Source organism: Rhineura floridana, chromosome 3 (genome assembly GCF_030035675.1).
Source record: "Rhineura floridana isolate rRhiFlo1 chromosome 3, rRhiFlo1.hap2, whole genome shotgun sequence".
Taxonomy (NCBI): Eukaryota; Metazoa; Chordata; class Lepidosauria; order Squamata; family Rhineuridae; genus Rhineura; species Rhineura floridana.
Window position 1 is genome coordinate 62,603,671 of NC_084482.1, and position 21,204 is coordinate 62,624,874.

The following is a 21,204-nucleotide window of genomic DNA, read 5'->3' on the forward strand; positions in this document are numbered from 1 at the left end:
GGAGTTGTGGTCCAGCAACATCTGGAGGCACACTGGTTGGGAAAGGCTGCTCTAGAGGGTAGGACCCTAACCAAATGGTTCAAATTACAAGAAAGAGGACCTCAACTAAACATTAGGAAGAACTTTCTGACTGTACAAGCTGTTTGAGAGAATAGATGGCCTTGGAAGGTGGCGCACTCTCCTTCATTAAAGGTTTTTGAGTAGAAGCTGGACAACCACTATCAGAGATGCTGTAGCAGCACATTTCCAAGCACTGGCAGGGAGTTGTACTGGATGACCTTCGAGAACTCTTTGAGCTCTATGATGCTCTGAAATCATATCTGTGTTTCTGTAGAACGCTTTTACATTAGTATATTACAATACTTATGGTAGTGTTTATGCTACCAGTAGCTTAGATCATACTGCAATCGTCACATTTTGGACTGACAAACATTAAGCCTTACACATAAGTAATGGAATTTAAACAAAGGTTTCCTAGATATAGCACTTACTCTTGCTTTGTAGTGCATACAGTAGAAGCTCTTAAAAGGTTTGTTACAATTGAAGCTTACATATGGGTTCTTGCGGCAGGAGCCACAAATGGGTGTCAACATTTTAACAAACCAGCCTGGATTCCTGCATTTTTCAGCAAAGACAAGGCTCTGCAAATTAATGTTGCATAGGTCTCCAAACCTGCCTTATAAGAACTGCTGGAGACTAGGCTCTTAAGGCGATATGGCCAGGTTTGGAGACCTATGCAACATGTATTTGGTATGCACTGCATTTTCTGAAAGACATAGGAATCCAGGTTGGTTCACATAATAGCACAGAATCCAAGGTACAACATACAGAGTACATGGAGCGAAAAATGTGATGCAGCAGTCAGATGTGTACCAGTACAGGCTGTCTCCACGCATACAATCTGCCTCACACAGGGGAAAAAGTGGTCAGATTGTAGGGTATACATGGAAGTGGATGCGGCTCACACAGGGCTACAGCAGAACTAATCTTCAGTGTACTACAGGATAGGAAGATCATGCTGCAACGTACTAAAAAGGGGCAGGGAATACTCTCCATCAGGGATTCTGATAGTCTGTTGCCTATCTGGATTTGTGGTTGAAGATGGGAAGCAGCACATCACCACATTAAATATTCATACTGATTTTTAGTTGTATTCTTATTGCTTCTCGAATTCTATGGAATTCAAATTGTAATAAAATACAGTATAAAAGTAATAAAAACAATACAATTAAAAATCATAAAAGTATCTAACAGCACATTACAACTGCTATAACAGGCAGAAAAAATAAGAAGTGGTCCGTCAAAACTCTCAGCAATATTCAAGTGGGGTGTCTGAAAAAAGTTTGGGAACCGCTGGCCTATCTTCTACATAAAAAACCTTGAAAAACCATAGTCAAATTAGCGTTGCTTTTCATTTTAATTGCAGCTAGGACTGAAGCAGTTATTTCATAGCACTGAAGGACCAGTAGGCAATTCAATTTACAAGAGAAAAATTAAATGTGATACATATCAGTGTTGAACTGCAAGCTAGATCATCTTGATCTAGAAGATCTTGTTCTCTCACAACAGATAAGGTGGTAAGTTTATGTCTAACCTGTATTACTACATAAGGACTCATGTGATTTATGATTCACCATACCTTGACTTTTTAGGTCTGCTATAGTAGATTCTACTGTCTGCTTCCTGCTTCATATTCCTTGAAGAAAACAAAAACTAGATGATCCAAAAATGTGTAAAAATCATCTCCAATATTAGCTTTATGTGACCATGATACAGCCATGTTAGTACCACCACAGCTATTGAGTCAAACAATATTTAAGAATTTTGTTTTTAAGTTTATTTTTTCCCCAAACAATGTTTATTTTCTGTGCTGCCTAGGGGGAAAGGGGGGGAAGAGACCATGAAAGAAAATCCTGAGAGTTGGGCATTAGGATTTACTTGTATATAGAGCCTGCTGTATCCTAACATTCCTTCAGCTTCCTTCCTTCCCTCCCACCCACTGAGCAACTTAGATTTCAGTTGTTATGGTTCAGCTGAGGCATTTGCCTGACTGTTTTCAGAGGGGGGACCTACAAACAGTTCAAACAAACAGGCATGCTCACCATGCATAAACATTGGGAACATCTGGGCACACAGATGTTGGGAACTAGCACTGTGTTTCCTTAGGTAAAGCCCACCACTGGGGGTTGGTGGCAGAAGGGTATGTTGATACTGTGCAAAGTAACACTGCAACTAACAGAGTGAGGTTGCTGAATACAGTCACTGCCTAAGTCTGCACAAATGGGCTCAAGGCTTCCTGACACATCACAAAGGAATGTAACACTGACATAGGTCAAGAGAACAAGGGAGAATTTGGTCTCAAAGGGAAGGATCCCATGGAAGCTTTCCAAGTGGGAGATATAGGTAGCTGCTCACAAGCAACAGGACTGATCCATCTTCCTCAGGAAAGACATACAACAGCTGGACTGGGAAAGAAGCCACCTCCTTGGCCAGCCTCTTCAGGAATGCCTACATCCCTTTTAATGGTTAAAACAGAATTTTAGTGATATACAAATCTCACAAGAGACCGAGCAAGCACAAGCAAATCTATTAACAGCGGCAAAACATAATGGCAAGCCACTTTCTTTCTTTTATTACTACATCTTAGTTAGCCAAACAAAGTTTGCAAGTAAAAAAAGATTAATCACACAATACTTTATACATATATTGTAAGCAACCAAGCATTCACAGCTGCAAAAGTAACACACCTCTAAGCACTGGCCCAATATGACAGCTCCATTAGTTTTAAATACTGTACAGAATGAAGGCTAGAAATTTATTTTTTGTAATATTTCTTTCCCCTTCCCTCCCTAGCACTTAACAGATATTTTAAATTTATACATCACAATCATGTAGCCCATCTCAAGACTAGCAATATGCCTCATGCTTTGGCTTTTTGGGGTGTTGTAAGCATTTGTCTCTTGGAAATTTCTCTTCACTCTATTACATACACCAAAAAAAGAGAGTTATAGTTGCACAGTGCGCCCACTAGCAACTGCATAACCTAGAGCTTCACATTATTCAAAAGCTTATAGAAAAAAGGTGTAAACCTCTGTGCATGCCTCTGGTAGGGGCTGACAGCAAGGATAAGGGACAGCACTTGATTGATTCAAAGGTGGCAGCAGATCCCTAGGGCAAAAGAGTAAGTAAGATCTCCCCTTAAAATAGCTTCACACAAAGCTCTCAATTGCACCCTAATAAAGGGAGTCCTCTTGTGGCTCAGCTCTTTGCAGTCCATAGCACCGTTAGCCCTATATTCTGTGGCTCCTCCCACCTTATTAATCTACTCAAAATGGAAGGGTAGCCACCTCACAAAACAGGGTGGACAGCTATGTGACTGGTGATTTGAAAAGCCTGCTTTTTAAAAATTTATCATCATAATAAAATATGTGGCTGGTAAGTTCCTGTCTCCTGGGGAGAAGAGGAGCCACGGCCACATCTGAATGAAGAATGTGATGACACACAGAAACAGACACAGCCCCCTCCCGTCTGCCCTTTCACACAATTAACAGAGTGTCTGGCAATGCAGACAACAGATTCCCCGTCAATTCCTTTCTTGCTCCTATCCTCAAACGGTACTATGGTCAATTTAATTCTTCGGCTGCTCTTTTACAAGCATGGCCTCTTTTGATTCATGATTGGCTTGGCCACAAAAGCTTGCATACTGCAACCTCCAAACTAGAGAACCACTATCTCTCAAATCTTAATCTGCAATACTAAAATGGCTAACTCATTAACATCTGAGTAAACACAAGATTTGTGTCATCCTCTTCAGTGTCTCCAGTTAGATTATCCAACTGGGATGATGAAATAGGGGCATTTAGGTCATTATCAGAGAAATGGAAGCACAAGGGTAAATGTGATGCCATGCAAAGATGGGAGTACACTGAATGAAAAGCAGATTGTAATCTCATCTAGGATGCAAGAATATGAATATATCACCAGCCGTGATTTGTCAGAAATACATGGTTGGCCCCACTGCAACGCCTGCTCTGTTACAGTATCACTGGGTCATGCCACATGGAAACAGGAGTGGAATCAAAGTCTAGGAACAGGGGATGGGAATTAACAGTGTTGCACATTAAAGGATGTGATTTTACTTAAGGACACTGAACAAGAGACACCCATTGTCTATCAGAATGTAGGCTTGTTGCTATAAACTTGATAAAGTTCATGAAGATACAAAGTCAGGCAGAGCTGCCACTTTGCAAACACGTAAGTGAAAGGCGAAATTGGAAAGTGTGGGTTGCACCCTGCAGTTGTTCAAGTGCCATCCTGAGGTACATTGGTGTACATAGATGAGTTGGCATCAGAGTGTTCATGTATCCAGCAGAGGAGAAGACTATGCTATATGCACTATTCCCCTTCAACGCAAAGTGGAAAGAGATATGCTGTTCAGAAGAAGTTGTACATTTGAGACAAGACAGCAAGCGATCCTCAGAAAGCCAAAGAGAAGGTTCTGAGTGCTGACTGCATCAAATGCAGCTCACCTAGCAGTTAGCTCCTGTCTCAAGGTGGCTCACCAAGGGATTACACTTGTCAGGAAAAACAAACAGCTTATATTTATCACTTTGCGGCTCTCGTGCACTAAGTCCAAGCCTACGTCAACTTCTGGGGAATTTATTTCCTTAGCTCATACAGAGGTGGTAAGCAGTGAACCAATCAAGAAACAACTGAGAACTGATACAGAGGTGAAAATGTGAGCAATTCAGTGCTTATTAACTGACCAGATTTAGTGACATTAGGTCACAAAGTGGAGAGGAATAATACAGCAATAGATATTCCTCTCAAGATATAAATCAAGGATGTCCCTAGGCTTAAATCAAAAGCATCATAACCAGCCATAGCACCCAAGAGGATCACACAGGGAAGAGGGACTGCCATTACACAAGCAGGAGTTAAGAAGATCCAATTCCAGCTTTGCACCAGGTCTGGAATGGAAAGGTCAGAGCTCCTGTCCTCTCAGGATCAAGCTGAAAAGGGGAACATGGTGTGTGCGTGTGCCTGTGCAGAGGTATTCAATCATCCTGTGCATCTGGAATGTGGGAAGGGGGTAGAAGAGCCTAAAGTGAGCTTCTGATTTCTCTATAACAAACCAAGCCAAGGAGGAAAGGGTGCACTGAGAGAGTCTATTTATTGTTAACAACTGTTGCTACTTTCTCCCTCCTTGTTCCTCCTTTTCTGTGCATCTGTCTGTCCCTAACCTGATGTTTTATTTGTCTTCTGTCCACTCTGGGATGTTGGCCTCTACTAAGGCAGCTCGGTACTGCTGCAAGACACCACGGATGCTCTTTATAAACCCCTTGGACAGTGGGAAGAGGGGGAAACCAATGTCAGGGTAGCCACTCCTCTCCGGGAGAAAACTCCTGTAGCTCTTTCTCCTTTTCTTTGGTTTCACACTAGGCTGAGCAACAGAGTCTTGAGCAGCTTTACCCTCATCTGTTGGGTCTCTGGCAAAGTGTGTTGCTCTGGCCTGGCCCGTGCTCTCCGAGTCTGAATATTGATGGGTGTCACTAGCAGCAAGTGTTGACATTCCACAACCAGAGTCTTCCAGCTCCTCCTTGCTCTCAGACAACTGGCTAGCTGCTGCAGCAGCCCCTAACTCTTGCTCTCCCAAGGGCCCCATACTGTCTACAGGGCTCTCGGCCAAAATGCTACATGCTGAATGCACAAAGGAAGACTCTCCCAGGCTGGCATGGTCATGACTCCTTTCCACCAGCTCATTTGTCTCCACCCAGGACTCAATGCGGTGGACCAGGCGCCAACCATTACAGCAGAAATGCTCATAGATCTCCTGCTCAAAGACTTCTACTGGCTTGCGTAGCAACTGCATCATCGACTGCACCACACGGATCAAAGCCATCTCATTGTAGCACCGGCTGTTCTCATAGCCCTCTTGCAAGCCCCGGTCACTGTCAAAGCCAGCCTCATTGTAATAAGGCTCGTTTACTAGGATAAGCCCTGATGGTAAGAAAATGGGAGAGGAGGAAGAAGAGGGAATGGGGAGAACAAGAATTTAGAGTATTGCAGTGATATAGGAAATGTACATTTCTGCCCTAAGTCCAACAATGGAACATGGCTGGGGAAGAAATAGCTAAGCAATGAAATGTACCAGGAACATGACAGCACTATTTAGAATTTAAGGGATGGGGTGGGAGGAAGAAAGTTCAAGTTTGAAAAACCAGATGTTTTTACAGACTTGTAGTAGGTGGTTTGAAACCCAACAATTACTCCAAATTTAAAATGGTTTTAATCCAAGCCTTATGTTGTATCCCAGAATCTCTAGGGAGTCAAAAACCTTAGCATGCAAAATTTTGAGGAAAATTAGTTAAAGTACAATTTCCCAGTTGACAGCACTTTTGGATAATTCTGTCTTCAAACCTTGCACCTCCCTGCAAAGTTTGATAAAAAAAATACTCTAGGGAGTTTGGATGCTTTATTACTGCTGGTAGACAAACAGTTCTAGCTAAAAGTCTACCTAGCTTCTTGGGAAGATTATTATAGTTTACGTACATCAATTATATCATATTACATTACACATGTGAACAAATAGCTAACAATTCCTCATTAGAAGAATGCACTTAATGTCCTCTGAACACACGAGGTTCATTGTCTCCTGAAGTGTAAATCCTACACACAGGCAGAGCTACCTATGTAGGTGCTTGAACCTGTCACTTGACGTGGCAGACTGGGTGCTTAATCATATGGGATTGCTGCCCTGCCCTTTGCACATGTGGACTGCACACCTGCAGAGAGTGAGGGGTGAAGAATCCACATAAGGAAAAATAAGCACTGTGTAGGCTAGCCTGCTGTTTCTTGGCTTTTAAACAGCCAGTTACTTGCAGCTCCTTCTGTGGGCTAGCAGCTGTCTAGGTGGTGGTGGTGGTTTTCCTTTCAGGGCATGAAATAGAAAGCAAATGGATACCAGTGCCTGCAATTATAGGGCCAGGGAAGTTGATGAACAGTCAACCAGCTGGGATAGGAGAAAGCATTATTCTACCTATTCTTGTTTTCCCTTGAAGAATTCTACTCTTGGGCCCCACCTTTCCCCCTGCTCCCACATTGGAATTTACCTTGGATTGAGATGAGCACTTGGAGAAGGCTAGATTTACTGGTCCACCTCTCTGTGCCCTGGAATATACAATTTATAACAGTTAAGGCAAAAGCAAGGGCTAAGATAGCATCAAAACATGGATGGGCACTGAGTGATAAGCAATTTTCACAGAGCAAGCCAGTTCATGTTAGGGTTAATTATTGCAAAGTTTGATGTGAAAAGAATGTATTTCCACTGGCATTCTGCCATGTGAGTGAATGCCATGCATGCTTCCTTCAATCCTCCCTTGTTAGTGTTCCAGCTCCAGCTCTGCAGTAACTATCACTGATATCGTGGATAGTGTGCATGTAACTGTGCACGCTGAAATAGAATGCTGGACAGGCAAGTCAATGGGAAAAAAACTTCTAGCCTTGTCATAAACCAACATCCCTAATCCTCAATCTGTTCTTTGGTGCATGTGTGCTGGCTCCAAGCTGGCATGACTATCCTGGTACGAAGAGTCAGCTGAGAACAGTCTGCTTCCTTTTTGTTCTTCCTCCCCATCCCCAAGTCCACTGGGTACAATCAGTGAAAACCACTGCCATGCCCCCCCATTTAACTACCCCCAAGCCCAAACAGTGGACTCTTGGGTTTCTGCTTTGGTGTCTGTGGGACCAGTTGTTACCATTTATCTGCTCTGGTTGGAGAAATTTCTGAAGTTCTCAGTAATATTAAAGAGGGATCATTCCTTGTTTGGGGGCAACTGGAAGCCCCTCCCCCATTCATAGAAGGAGGCCCCCAACTTACTATGACTAGTCCAGAAATTGGACCCATTATGAACACCTATTCAAGCAATCTCTATTAGGACAGCTTGCAGAAGGGCCTGCAGAGGTATTCATGGAAGGAATAGGGATCTCTTTCCCCCTTGATGTATCATAATTTTTGCGGGCTCCTGCCCAATTTCTATTCAGTGAGGGGGAGGATTGCATTTCCCCCCCATACCACTTTTTAGGTGTTCAATCTCATGTGTAAACCAAAGCGTGAGAGAAAGCAGGAGCATACTGCCAAGTCCTACCCTCTCACGCATGTAATCTGTACAATATTTAGAGCTCCACACAACTTTTCAGTGTTAAGATCTGCACCAGGGAGCTTTCTCTATTTGCAGAGGCTCTGTGCACAATTTAAAACCCCAACTGTGCAGACTTCTAGAGCCTCTGCAAGTAGAGGAGACTCTCTGCTGCAGATCTTCACCCTCAAACTTGTGGAGAGCTCTGAAGCGTGTACAGATGATGTGCTGGAGGGTGAGATGCTTGGCAGCGCTTTCCCCCAACTCTTTGCATATTTGCTTACAAGCGCGGACGCTGAGTAGGGCTTGTGTGCCAATGAAGGCTGACCTCCAGTTCCTTCACAAGCAGAGCAAAGGGGGTACAACTGTTGCCCTGCTTTCCCCCTAAGAGGGGTTCCAGACCCATTTCAATTGCGATTACAGGTTAGGAATCTAAGTTGGGCAGAAAAGTCTCCTCCTCCCACCAGAACCTTTTCTCTACTGGAAACCCTTCTTTGCAAATGAGAAGTAGCAGTCTTGAAGACAAGAAATGTGCAGCCCCATGCCCGGCCAAACATTTAGCATCTCAGTTCTTTATATGAGAAAGTGTTCCAAAGAAATTCCCGGGAAACTGGCTTCCACTATGGCTTTGCCTCTCTCAAGGACAGCAGCGCTAAGACTCAAACCTATCCTTTGTAGTTGCAGGCAATGCAGACTATCCCAGGTAACTTTTCAATCCTGGACCCGGTCACATCTGCTGCTACAGGATATAGCCCCTATCTGGCAGGATGTCCTATTCATCATGTTTACCACACCCCAGAACAAGCCTCACTTTTCTCAAGAATTGGATATCACGTGGATGGGCTGGCCATTCTATGCAATGTTTATGTCATATCAGAGGCTGGCTCTGATACCTATCTTGATGCTGGGCACTGTGGTGACACACATGCAGCAGGGTGTTATCTTCCAAGTTATGTGGCAAATGTTGCCCATGGCATTGCTCAGGCCTGGTGGCCATGGACTACACTGCAGCACTAACCAAAAGATCACTGCATCAGAGAACAGGGTTACATGAATTGTATGCTGTCAACTGCAAGCCAAACGAAGATCAATACGGGCGTAGAACTGGACACAGCAAAGAGACACAGTTGTTGCAAGAAAGATATATACATACACTAGTGATGGGGAAGAATATCCGCTAAATCAGACTTGTACTGGATTCCAAATGAATTCGACAGTCTATCTTTTCAGACCGGCACTGATTTTTTGTGGAGGGCCGTGGCTGTAATAGGCAAGGATTTTTTTTGGATTTTCCCCCTGCCTCAATTTTATGTAATTATCTTCCTAATTTCATCTAAGTTGATGCATTCGTAACAGTATGTAGTTGTGATAAATAGGAAAAAATAAACCACGTGGAAGGCATTTATTTAAAAATTATGCATTTTTTTTCACAACAACAAAAAAAGATGATCGAATTGGCAAGCACCAAAGCAAGTGGGAACAAAAAAAGGGCGGATCAGGATGGAATGACGGACTTTTGGAATATAAGAGAATCGGAAAGAGGAAGTGAACCCCTCCCTCTCCCTCTCTCTCCCTCTCTCTCTCTCTCTCTCTCTCTCACACACACACACACACACACACACACACACAGAGAGTCTGATTTTGCTATTGTGCTTTGAGTTACAATAGTTTTTAGTAGTGAGATTTCACATATATAAGAATATGACGTGACCTTTACTACGGGGGTCAACGAAAAGTACCCAGAAATATGCTGTGAAGAAATGAATTATTTTCTGACAAAAGCTGTTTTGTCTTTTGTCATTTTGCTGTATGCGGTTCCTATTCCCCAATAAACTTAAGAGCGTTTCTCTGAGCCACAGTTGTGACCAATTGGGAGAATGGGGGTCATTCTGACAGACAGTTATGGAGTCCATAGCTAAAGTAATGATTTAACACTAGCAAGCTACAGGTAAGATGTGCATATACTTCTGAGATATGTACATGGAGACTGAACTGCAGTTTGGAGTAGTACCATCAAATTGCAGGCATAGCTCCCTATCCTCACCTTTTGAGAGGGAAATGAAATTGAGGGGAATTTAGGGGTAGAAGAGAACAGAACAATTTGACACAATTTATACCAACTGATGAGCCAGATCAACAATAAAACAGAAAATGTCTGAGACTGTATTACCTTGCCTATCCATGTTCCCAAAAGGCTTACGCAGACTTTCCCATTGTCATACAAGTTGGGGTTCAGTCTCCCACTGCACTGGGAGAGGTAACGGAAGAGAGGGGGGACAGCTGGGTAGATGTTGGGGAGCTGGATGTCAAATAGGAAGAGGCCATCTTCATACGGTGTGCGAGTAGGTCCTTTGACTAATGCTGAAAAGAGGTCCTGTGAAGAGGACATAGAATAGTAGAGTTGGAAGGGGCCTACAAGGCCACTGAGTGCAACCCCCTGCTCACATGTGTGAGCACAAGCAGAATCTCATAAAGAGAAATCAGAGCTAAGTGAGAAAATGATTTCACTCAACACCATTGGAGAAATGCTCAAAATAATCCCATTTGGTTTTTGTCAGGCTTTTATATGCCCAGTGGACATTCCAGGAAGCTCTTGCCAGGCTGAAGTTTGACTAAATAAAGCTGGGTTGAATAAAGCTTTCATTCTGCTAGCTGAAGTGCATTTGCTCCACATTTAGTGAACACTGGTTGAATATTAGCTAGACACACTAGAAACTCAGAAGGAAACCACAAGAGATTATCTAAAAGGCACATTGTGAAGCTAAGGGGATATGGGTGTGTACAGTGCCTGGATAGGAGACTCCTAAGTACACCAGCTCAGGTTCCATCATGGAAGAAAAGCAGGCTATACAATTCTATACACACACTTACTTCAAGTAGACATGCCCATAGGGCTGCACTGTTAATAAAGGAAATAGTTGCATAACATTATATTGGCCCACCGGCCAGATAACAGCACCATGTTGGTGAAGTTATTGAGCTTCACTCCGACCACACGCACTTGTTCAGTTGTTCTGTTTATGAAAATACCAGAGCAGACTACTTCTCTCACCTCCTAGAACTAGTGCCTGGCCAGTTCAGCAAATGAGTGGTTTTATTTGCTGGTGAAAGAGAAATGTAACACAAAAATGCATTTCTTTACTTTTTTCTATATGATAAACTGCCACTGTAAGTAACGAGATGGCTCTTTTACATCAAGTTGGCAGATGTTGAAGGAAATTTTCTGGAAAATATTGTATTTTTCTATGTTCTTTTTATGGTATAAAATTATAACTGACTTGGTGTAAAACCTCCACACTCTACTTTATATGAAAGTGTGAGATGAACACATGTGGTACAATAATGGCATTGCTCACATCTGCTGTACACACTGAGGAAGTCAGGAGCAGAGACGCTAGTGACCAACGGATGCAGTGCAAAGAGGGAAATGAAATCCCTTTCCATCTGTCCGAAGACTGGCTGGGATCTTCACAAATGAGCTACTAGGAAGCATCTTAGATTGTGGCAACAGAAGCCATAGCCATTTTTTTGATCCTGGCCTGTGACTCTCACTGGCAACAGTTCTAACAAGAATGTGGAGTATTATGGGATTCTTAGTGGAGGGTCAAACCCACACAGGATTATGTGAACTTACCATTCTATCTTCAAAGGTTTTGACCATGATACCATCTGGCAATGAGGTTGCTAGCAGAGCCATTTCTTTCCTCACTGTGCTGAAAAACTTCTTGGCTTCTGGAGGCTGGAATTCCATTTTCTTAAAGGCATGGCTATCTAATGGGGCAAGGAAAAACCAAGATAGCAGGTTAAAATAACCTTCCACCACACACACACAACGATGCAATTATTCTTAAGGAGATCACTTGGCTTTCCCCTAGTACTAGTCAGAAACTGCTTAAAATTAAGACACTGGCTGGTGAAGAGAGGGCTCTGATGTTGTACAGCAGCACCAAGGCCATTCACAGGCAAGACCTCTTTAGACTGGCAAACACTCATTTATCCTAGAATGGTCAAGTGATGTCCTTCCATTTATATGGTCAAAACAGTGTCTTAGCCTGACCAGGGATCACTACCTCACCAAACAGGGTTAGACTGAACTGACTACATCAGATACAGAGAACCCACATGTATAATCCCTTGGAGTAAGGTGACTTATAAAGATGAACAGAAGACTGCAGGTGCCATATTGAAACATGCTCAAGAAGGCTAGTTGTTTCCTTCATAACTTTCCTCCCAGGAATGAAAATACCTCATCCAGGGAGAAAAAAATGGCTTCTAAGGACAGTAATGAGACACAATGTGTTTTGAAACTCTGAAGAAAAAGTGACTAAATGGCCTGCTGCAGTTGAAAGTGTTGTGTATTTGTAACAGACCATTTAGTGCAAGAGACTAATTGCAAGTTGAGATGCATGCTGAAGCACAGACAAAAATTCTACAAAGAAGCCAAAAGTAAAAGAACTTTATTCCACCCTTAAATACAGGCTCATATATTCAGAGTGAAAAGACAACAGAACTTATTGTTGAGCATCGCTTCTCTTGAAACACCTGCAAGGATGCCTGCTGCTGCTCACCTGGGGCACACTCCAGCACAGAGAAGACTTCCCCCTTGGCACTGGTGAATGTAACTCCAGGCTTGCCTCCACTCTGCTGGCACAGCACTGGAGTCTCGCTAGGCCATTCTGATGTCACTGGTGTCTGCGTCTGTGCCTCTCTCTCTTCCTTCTTCTCTGCCTCTGCCATAGCCTCCATCTTTTCTTCTTCCACAATAGCTACGTTGTCCAGGGTCTTCTTCAGATTCTCCTGCAGCTTCTTGATATCATCCAGGAACTTCTTTTCCCGGGTAGGCTTTTCAGGTTCTACTGTTGGAGAAGTTGGGTAACCTGTCAACAGCTGTTCAACTGTCATATTCTTCAGGCTCTCCAAGATCTTGATGGCCTCCTTTAACTCACGGAAGCTCTTTGGGGTCCCTTCTTTGCCTGACTTATCTGCTGTCAAATCAGCCACTGCCATTGCCACAGCACCTTGTACTTGCTCCTCTACCTTTTTCACCTCTTCCACAGGTGGCTCCTCAGGCTCAACTTCCTCTGCTTTTGAGTGGTCATCTTCCATGAGGCCATTGTCCGTCTCCCAGCTATCACTCTCATCCTCCCATTCATCTGAGGAGGCACCGCTAGTGCTGCCATCTATGGAATCAAGGTCTGTCTCTTCATCCATCTCAGATTCTATGTTATACAAGTGCTAGAAGCCAGTGAGAGAAAGAGAGAGAGAGATCTATTAAGTTAAGAATATCTTACTACTTTTAGTGACATGAGTTGGTTTATTTTTTTATCTATTAGATGTATATCCCGCCCTTCCTCCTAGTTTAGTGCCACATAAAAGGAGATCAGCTATTGTAGCATTTCGTCACTCAACGGACACCTTGGAAACAGAAGTTGGGGATGGGGGTGAAATTAGTTTGGTTTGTATTTTAATTAAAACCTACCTAATTCTCACTTCCTAATACACTTATCCTCTGAAATCCACACTTCTTTGAATTTTATAATGTACTTCTTCAACCAAAACGTATACAAAAAAGGGTATCTTAGGAGGTGTGTGCAAAAATGCTAATTTTAGTGAAAACAGTGCACAAAAATGCTTTCTATTAAGGAGAATTGCCCCTTCAAAACACACACATTAGGCAAAAATGTGTATGACTTTTCATGATGACTTGACAGATTTATCCATCACTAGGCAAACTCCCGCTGGACTGACAGTGAGGTAGATTCTACGTGCCTTGACTGCAGGTCTTATGCAATGTTTGCATACAAGATTCTGAATCAGCATTTTACCCTCAAAAACTAGGGCACCCTGGGTCAACTGGAGCAGTTTATAAAAAGGCTAAAGAAAGCTGGGAATTATGCAGCAGACGAGAGAGCAGCATGCATCAACTTGGCTAGACTCTAACAAGTTTTTCTATTTACTTCATGTTGCCATTTATCACATTTCTCCCTTGCCATTTTTAATAAACTTCCTGATGATTTGTCAAAACAGCTACAGTCAGTGCCAAATCCATCACTTTTATAATGACCATCCTGAACTTTTCAGAAATGTATACTGCTTTCCTCCTGAGAAGAGCTGTGTTTTGATCTAAAAATATCCTCAGCTGTTGCACTTCACCACTGCAGCTCAATATGCACCTTCCTTGGTCGTTTAAGCAATGGACATAGTGGTCTGTTTCCAAAGAATATTCCTTCTCTCCTTTGTTGTGTGTAACAGGAGTGTAACTTTGCTGTGTACGCTACAGAATACAGCACTCTTTCCTCTCCCTTCTCCCTCCCCATCTGCTTACTTCTCAAACTGCAGAGGGATTTTATAATGCAAGACTGAGTTCACATCAGATGCAGAGAGCCTTCAGCATATGGGCTCATATACAATTTTTCACATTCTGGCCATGACGAAAGAGAAAAAAAAAACAGAGATTTTTGGGAGCTGCCGAAGAAATTTCCTAGGGAACTTCCATTTGCCACACACCCTAATCTACAACCACAAATCAAATTAACGATTATTTTTTCCAACTTTATAAACTTTTATTATAGGTTGGGTGCAGAAATGTACTGAGACAGCTGCCCTTTGTGGAAGTATACACCAGATCTATAATCTGATCACATGGGACAGGAGTGGGAGAGGAGGCAGCAGAGTGCTTTGTATCCCACTGCCATAGTCCAGGCACCGGACCATTCTGCTGCAATTAAAGGAGAACTAAATGGTTCAGGGAAAGAAAGCCTTGAATGCCAAGTATTTATGCACATGAAAAGGCTTCTGAAGCAAAAGCAAACCTTTGAGGGTCCCAGCTATAGCAAAGGTGCAGTAGAAATGAACAGACAAGGCATGAATTATGAAGCTTTTAATACTGCATTCTCTAACTTTGCTTTAGGATGAAATTTGATAGAATGCATCTTCCAGCAGATATTTTTCACCTAAAAACACCTGGTTATGTAATGATGTTAGGCACAGTCTGATCATTGGTGTTCTAGAAACAGAATAACTAGAAATGGGGGCAGGGCACGACTACCGCACTGCATCTTCTCAAAGTAGTGAAATCCTTGGGGTAGTCAACATTGTGCCTTCCAGATATTGTTGGACTTCAACTCCCATAATCCTAAACCATCAGCTATGCTGGCTGAGGCTGATGGGAGATGGGGTCCATGTTGGTTGTTCCATAGCTTATTCCCAAACTGTTTTATTTCATCTGTTTTCCCCAATTCTAATATGGGTTTTATTTTACAATCATCTATGTGTGTGGAGACGTGACAAGACAGTGCTTTTCAACCAGTATTCCAGTGAATCCTGGCTTCCTTGGAAGCTTGCCAGGGGTTCAGTTAATGAGAATAACCATGTACAAGCGTTTGTTCAGCACTGTCTATGTTCCTCTTATAATACAAGCTGTAGGAAGAGTGTTAAGTGCAAGGACTGTGTGCATCCTATGACAATGTAACCCAACAGCCCTAAGTAGCACCCTGCTTTAACTGTGTACACATCTTAGAACACTCCCCAGAATGCTCTGCAATATGTACGGGTTCCCTGACAGACAAATAAATGCAGAAAAAGTTCCCTGAAGATGGAAAATTAGAAAGCCACTGTACCAGAATGGGTTTCTCTTTGTAGGTAGTATTCAATGCTAGTCCTACTTAGTGTAGACCCATTGTTAATAGACATCCCTAACTTAAGGTCATTAATTTCAATGATTCTACTGCAGGTACAACTTAATTGAATACAACCCATAGAAGAATGACAGCTCAAACAGTATTCTAAAAAATGTTCAGAACAGACTTTTCTATTCAACAGCATAAGCAAAAACAAGCAAGCAAACAAACAATGGAATCAGTCCCTTCTCAAACCCATATGATTTCAAAATGTGTCTGCCCTCACTCCCTACTGTTTTCAGTGCAAACATCAAGGGCCAGATGCCTGTTAGACCTACTTTAACTCAGCAATTACCTTCAAAAAAATGAGTAACACAGTAACAGCACAGGCTGAGATTTTATTTTATAACGTATATCTCCAATCAACATGGCTCCATAGAGCCCTCAAAAGCAGCTAATAACAGGAGAAGAAACAACAGCTTGGATCCAAATACCCTTGAAACACAGAATCATAGAATAGTAGAGTTGGAAGGGGCCTATAAGGCCATAGAGTCCAACCCCCTGCTCAATGCAGGAATCCAAATCAAAGCATTCCGGACAGATGGCTGTCCAGAGCAGCCCCACTGGATCATGACACTGACCTATCTAGTCCAGCATCCTGTTCTCAGAGTGACCAACCAGTGGCAATGGGAAGCCCACATGAAGAACTTGAGCACAAGAGCACTCTTCCCTCCTGCATTTCCCAGCAACTGGTATTCAGAAGCATACTGCCTCTGATTGTGGAGGGACATCACAGCCATCATGGCTAGTAGCCCCTCAAACCCACAGGAGCTGCTTTTGGATGGGGACACAAGAGACTGCAGAGGGAAGGCATGAGTGGGAAAGCCCTACTGCATGACTGAAACTTTGCCTGCAGTTCCTTGGATCCATTTAAATCAGGGCCACAGCCAGCGTGGCAAGTTGTCAGGGATAATGGGAACTGTAGGCCAATGTCATCTGCAGGACCGTATGCTCCCCTTCCCTGCAAAGCCAGCAGAGAGAGAGTAAAAATCATCATCAGCAGCAGAAAATGCAGAAATTTGTCCAGCAGACTGCCCCCCATCTAAAGCTCAAAACTTACACTAACTTGTTAATCCATAGGCCTCACTGCAAAGGCCCACTGAAATAAAAGAGGTCTTCACTGACCTTCTGAAATTATGTTAGGTGTGTGTCAGATGCATGATGAGCAAGACAAGGATGCATTAAGGACAACGGGGGCACTGCAGATCATGGCCAGGAGCTACTACAAAACTGTCCCTGTGTACAGAATTTTCCTGCAGATGCATTCAAAGGAGCCTGCCTTTGCTGAAAACAAAAAGGAGGCGGCAGAATAAAGAGACATCAGTAGCGTCACAAGTGGGCTTGACTAAAAAGCTTGCACCTAGAGCAATTGTTTACTTAGAAGTAGTGGAAGGAAGCAAGGCTTGAGAACTTCAGCCCATATCCATGTCTACAAGAGCAGGAACCTCTTCGCTGTTGTGAAAAAAGCAGAAATAATTAAGTAGCATGCATTTTGTCTAAAACTGGGTCTATTTGCTATAAAAGCACAGGGTCCAAAGAAAAACAGCTACACAAACTAAAGGCAGCTTACCTGTGGCAAAACAATTGTCCTAGAGTTATCAGCCCACACAACTTCTACTTTGCTGCTGAAATCCACACGAGCCACCTGACCCACAGAGGGCTATGGAAACAAATATAACAAGCATTACAGCCATCTTATCTCTAGCTTTTAAAATATCAACAGTAGTAACTGCTTTCTGCAGCAGTGAAACTCATAAGCAAGAGGACAATATCAACAGAGGAGTGAGCCAAGAGAAATATAATGATTCTTGCTGCCACTGACATCAAGGGAAATGTAATGCACAGGATGCCTTCAGTCTCTCTGAAAAATCAATTTTCAAAGTATATGAAAGGGTTGCCATCTTGTGGTGGATTTAGGAACTGGAGTTTAAGCTTCATTTTCACCAATTTCCCCTCAGCAGATGTCACCTTTCTCTGATTTCCTTAAGGAGAAGATCTGGCCTTGTATATGCTGAATTTGTTCACATCAGGCTGTCTCTGCCCCTTTACCAGCAATGTTCAATATGATGCAAGGGACAAGACTTTAAATTAATTAATTAATTTAATTAATTAAAACTGTATCTGAAGCTCAGAAGTATTATGTCTGCGTTAATAAGCTGTTTAAAAGTCTCAAGTCTGTAGTCTTCTCTATACCTTCATCACTGAAGAGAATAATTAGCAAGAGGCATGATGGCCTTTTAGGCCATTAATCCAGGCATTTGTTATCTGTCAAATTATGTAAGTTTTAAATTTCTGCAGCTATTCGATAGATTCTGATGACCTCATTATTATGTTCTGATTAGTGACTGGCATCTGCTTCAATGGCAGGACCTCAGTTCTATGTACGCGCAGAAAGAAGAGACTGCCTTGTATGCACTTCTATTAGAAGCGCTACTAGGAGCAGACCAAGATGCTCTATACCTTTTCAGTCCAAACCAAGACACAGAGTCACCTGGTATTTCCCCTTCCCCCATTAACGTCCTGCTGCGTTAATCCCAAAGAACATGCATGACTCGCCTCATTTTCACCAACTGAAGCACCATCCTCGGCATTGCCAATGCGGATCACAAAATCAGTAGTGCGGAAGCGGAAGTCTGGGTGATCAGCAATGTCATACACACTCACATCCTCCTCCTCTCCAATCAGCTGGCAAAGAACACACAATGAGTACGATGAATCCTCATTCAGATTTTCAAATTCCTAAATGCTTCCAACTTACAAGAAGTCTAACATCCTGAAACAAAAGAACTGTGCTCAGCCTCCTGGAACTATCTGCATGTGTTGCTGCTGGGATGAGATACCTAGTACAAAGTCTCTTGCCATATAATATTTCAAAGAGCTCTGAAGAATTCATTAAAACAGGTAGGCACTCACAACTGTACCTCTTTTGGAATGCACTTGAGGCTGAAATAACTCATAGGAGAGCACTCCTGTGTCAAAGTCTCTCTCTGTAATACACGTGCAATGCTTACATTTTACTTATTTATATTGAACCATCTAGGTCCATTATGAAAAATGAGGGGATGGGTTCCCTACCCCAAAAGAATTATAATCTAAACACCATCATGGAGGCAATGTAGCAGTCTAGTCTTGTCCTTGACAGGCTGTTTTTCCATATACAGTACAGGAAGACTGAGGTGGAAGATTTGGTACAAGAAATCTATGTATGCCTTTCCAAAGTGGTACAGCCCTACCCATTTGCATCAAGCTCTAAGCTTCTGCATTACGCACATTCAGTGCTCCTGCTTCCCCCCCATCCAACATTATTAAAAGTTGATTATTTGAATACAGTTTCACAGTTCCTCAAATCAAGTTCACAAGAACTCTTCTAGAACAGCATGCCAGGAAGTTGTGTTAAACCAAAACAAATGCTAAGGGTATGCCAGTCCCCCCCTCAAAGTTAATATATAACATAAAGCAAAATCCAATAAGGTTAAGTCAAGGGGATTTGAAACTTTTTTTTAAAAAAAGTACTCTATACTTTTGACTTATTTAGTTCTTATACCTAACCTTGATCTGGCAGTGAAAAAAGACAAAATCCATATTAAGGAAAGGATTGAAAATGAAAAAAAAGACTAGTATTTATCACTTTTAAATACTGCTTTTCCAGAGGACTGGACTTGCTTACAATGAATAAAATACCACTTGAAAATACAAAAGCACATAAGATGAGAGCCTTTGTTTCTTACCTCAACGTCATCCCCACTGGGCTTCAGCTTGAACCATTTCACTACACAGGTGCGGCCAACATGGTCACCTGATTGTACCACTCCATACATACCAGGATCCTGAGAACTCTGTGCTATTTAGGATTGAAGGAAGAATACTCCCATAAGAGAAAGCAGCATCCTGAAAGCATCAGTCCTCTTTTGCTAGAAGCTTAAGCAACCAATAGTGAGTAAAGGACTAATATTCCACTAGAATTTTGGACTTGGAAACTTTTAACTGATAAGTAGGAAGCATATTCAAACGCATACTTGCACTCCTTGTCTTTTTATATACAATCCATACATTAAAATAACATATGGGGCCGGATTTCAGACAAAAACTTAAGAGCAGCTTATTCTCATTGGAAAAATACTATCTGCCAAACACAAAATGGCAACAGTGCATACTATATTTAAGATACGTAATAACTCAAGAAAAGGACTGCCATGTTCTGGATTTTTAAAAAGATCAGGAGGTCCACCACATTATGTACTGATTAAACACTCCTTCGGATTCACCACCGCCCAAGCACAAGAAGTGTGCCACATTAGCCAAAATATGATTATTTTAACAATTGTGAGGGCCAAGCTGACCTACGAGATATGGTGTTTGAGATTCTTAGCAAAAAAGCTAGGCTGGTAGACAAGGGCATTACAGTTCAGCTGTTGTTATTACATTAGATGTTATTGACGGTCCGAAGATCCAGACTCAAAACACAAGTGTAAAGGTGATAATAATGCACTTTTCACCAATTACCTCTTTTATCCACCACAAAATCTCCAGGGCAAAACTCATTGTTGTCCAAGTGATGGACGGGAAATAGCTCATTGGAGCGAATGTTTTTCTCCACCGTGCCATCCTGCCACATCACATCGGCTGAAGTCATCGTGGTCACCACTTCTACAGCAACCCTATGACCAAAAAGGCAGCAAATTACTCCCACAGCAAGTGGAGGCGGAAAAATGAGACCTCCTGATATTACTAATATCAATCACATCAGCTTAAACCACTTCACTAGCGCTTCTCAATGATGCTTCAACAGCTTCTGTTTTCATCAAGCCTCATCCTGTTTAATTGGGGAGGAACAAAAGGCCCAGTATGTTTCAAGAGAGATCCTGGCCAGCTGCTGCAGAAAAGGCTAAGGATACCATTTGATACATTTTTTTGCTTAATAAAAAGCTTTTGTATTTAAGTTTGAAGGACACGACTCAGGGTGAACTAGCAATTGTATCTATTTGTCAAAAGCAAAAATAAATTACAAATTGATAGTGACTAATGGATACCTAGCTGTAAGTACCTTCCCACTGCTTGATGCTTTGATTTTGTATTTACTTGATTCTGAGCTGCCTTACACTACAGGATCGATTTGTAGATTTAAAATGGTGATGGGCAATACACTTCAGCTCAAATTCACTCAAGGTTCTTTGCTGAAAGGAAGCCCTGTATGACGTTGTTCCTACAAAGAAGTTCTCAGCGCAGGGGTGAGGAATCCCTGGGGTGGAATGTGGCCCTCGGCACTCTTCACAGGCCATATTCCCGCCACAGCCACTACTGGCCCTGCTTTGGACCCTCCTTAAGTGCTTTTGCTTGGGTGGAATGTGTCCTTGAACTCTGACAATACTTCCAGGGATGGAGGACAG

The 21,204-nt window shown here is 42.4% G+C and overlaps 1 protein-coding gene across 1 annotated transcript in view; it reads right to left on the bottom strand.

Annotated features, from left to right (window-relative positions):
• Positions 1 to 1,857: 1,857 nt before the first annotated feature.
• UBE2O (ubiquitin conjugating enzyme E2 O) overlaps positions 1,858 to 21,204 on the bottom strand; it is a 119,619-nt gene continuing 100,272 nt past the window's right edge. The window contains exons 11-19 of the mRNA XM_061616301.1: positions 20,321 to 20,475; positions 19,546 to 19,658; positions 18,374 to 18,502; positions 17,388 to 17,477; positions 12,707 to 13,373; positions 11,773 to 11,909; positions 10,309 to 10,512; positions 7,113 to 7,170; positions 1,858 to 6,000 (exon numbers count right to left, since the gene is read on the bottom strand). Of these exons, the coding sequence (XP_061472285.1) occupies positions 5,252 to 6,000; positions 7,113 to 7,170; positions 10,309 to 10,512; positions 11,773 to 11,909; positions 12,707 to 13,373; positions 17,388 to 17,477; positions 18,374 to 18,502; positions 19,546 to 19,658; positions 20,321 to 20,475 (2,302 nt within the window). The 3' untranslated portion in view covers positions 1,858 to 5,251. The remainder of the gene's footprint in view (positions 6,001 to 7,112; positions 7,171 to 10,308; positions 10,513 to 11,772; positions 11,910 to 12,706; positions 13,374 to 17,387; positions 17,478 to 18,373; positions 18,503 to 19,545; positions 19,659 to 20,320; positions 20,476 to 21,204) is intronic.